The sequence below is a fragment of the Sinocyclocheilus grahami genome, unplaced genomic scaffold (assembly GCF_001515645.1).
Source record: "Sinocyclocheilus grahami isolate Dianchi unplaced genomic scaffold, SAMN03320097.WGS_v1.1 scaffold5660.1, whole genome shotgun sequence".
In the NCBI taxonomy this organism is placed as follows: Eukaryota; Metazoa; Chordata; class Actinopteri; order Cypriniformes; family Cyprinidae; genus Sinocyclocheilus; species Sinocyclocheilus grahami.
This window is the reverse complement of record NW_015510291.1, coordinates 2,120-2,838: the sequence shown is the minus strand read 5'-3', so window position 1 is coordinate 2,838 and position 719 is coordinate 2,120. Positions and strand designations below refer to the sequence as shown.

General features: G+C 44.1%; 1 protein-coding gene across 1 annotated transcript in view; it reads left to right on the top strand.

Moving 5' to 3' along the window:
• Window positions 1-719, top strand: part of LOC107577304 (scavenger receptor cysteine-rich domain-containing group B protein-like) — a gene marked incomplete at both ends in the record, with an annotated part of 5,268 nt that overhangs the window by 2,824 nt on the left and 1,725 nt on the right. Inside the window, one exon of the mRNA XM_016263394.1 lies at window positions 113-451. Within this exon, the coding sequence (XP_016118880.1) occupies window positions 113-451 (339 nt within the window). The remainder of the gene's footprint in view (window positions 1-112; window positions 452-719) is intronic.

Genomic DNA, 719 nt, shown 5'->3' with positions numbered 1-719 from the left:
CAATGAGATCTTTATAACAGTACAGCAGATACTGACATAAAATATATGTAAATATACATAGGCTATATGCATATCTTAATATTTACATACTATATATGAACCTGTGCTGTAGGAGACGGAGCGGTGCGTTTGGCGGGGACAGGGGACCTCTGTCAGGGCCGGGTGGAGGTCTACTATCAGGGCAGCTGGGGAACGGTGTGTGATGATGACTGGAGCATTGCGGACGCCACAGTCGTGTGTCAACAAATCGGCTGCGGACTGGCTGTCGGCGCACCTTCAAATGCTTACTTCGGCTACGGCACGGGACGGATTTTGCTGGATAACGTGAACTGTAACGGGCAGGAGGGCAGCCTGGCCAGCTGTTACAGCCTCGGCTGGGGAGTTCATAACTGCGGCCATCATGAGGATGCCGGTGTCATCTGCTCAGGTGGGTTTCTTTCTCCTCTTTCAGGTATACACCTTATTTCACAAAGCAGAAGTCAGCTATTTTCTGTGAATGGGCAAGACTTCTGATTCATTAGTCATATAGGTAAATAACTACAAGAATAACTAAAGAATAGTAAAGCTACTTGTGTTACAAACCAGTGTGTTTATGAATACGATAATAATATAAAAATAAATATGAATAGCCTACCAGTTTGCAATATCAAACAGCGTAACGGGCTGTTTTTGTACTAAAATGACTGGAACTCACAAATCTTGCACATAAAATTCTTCCA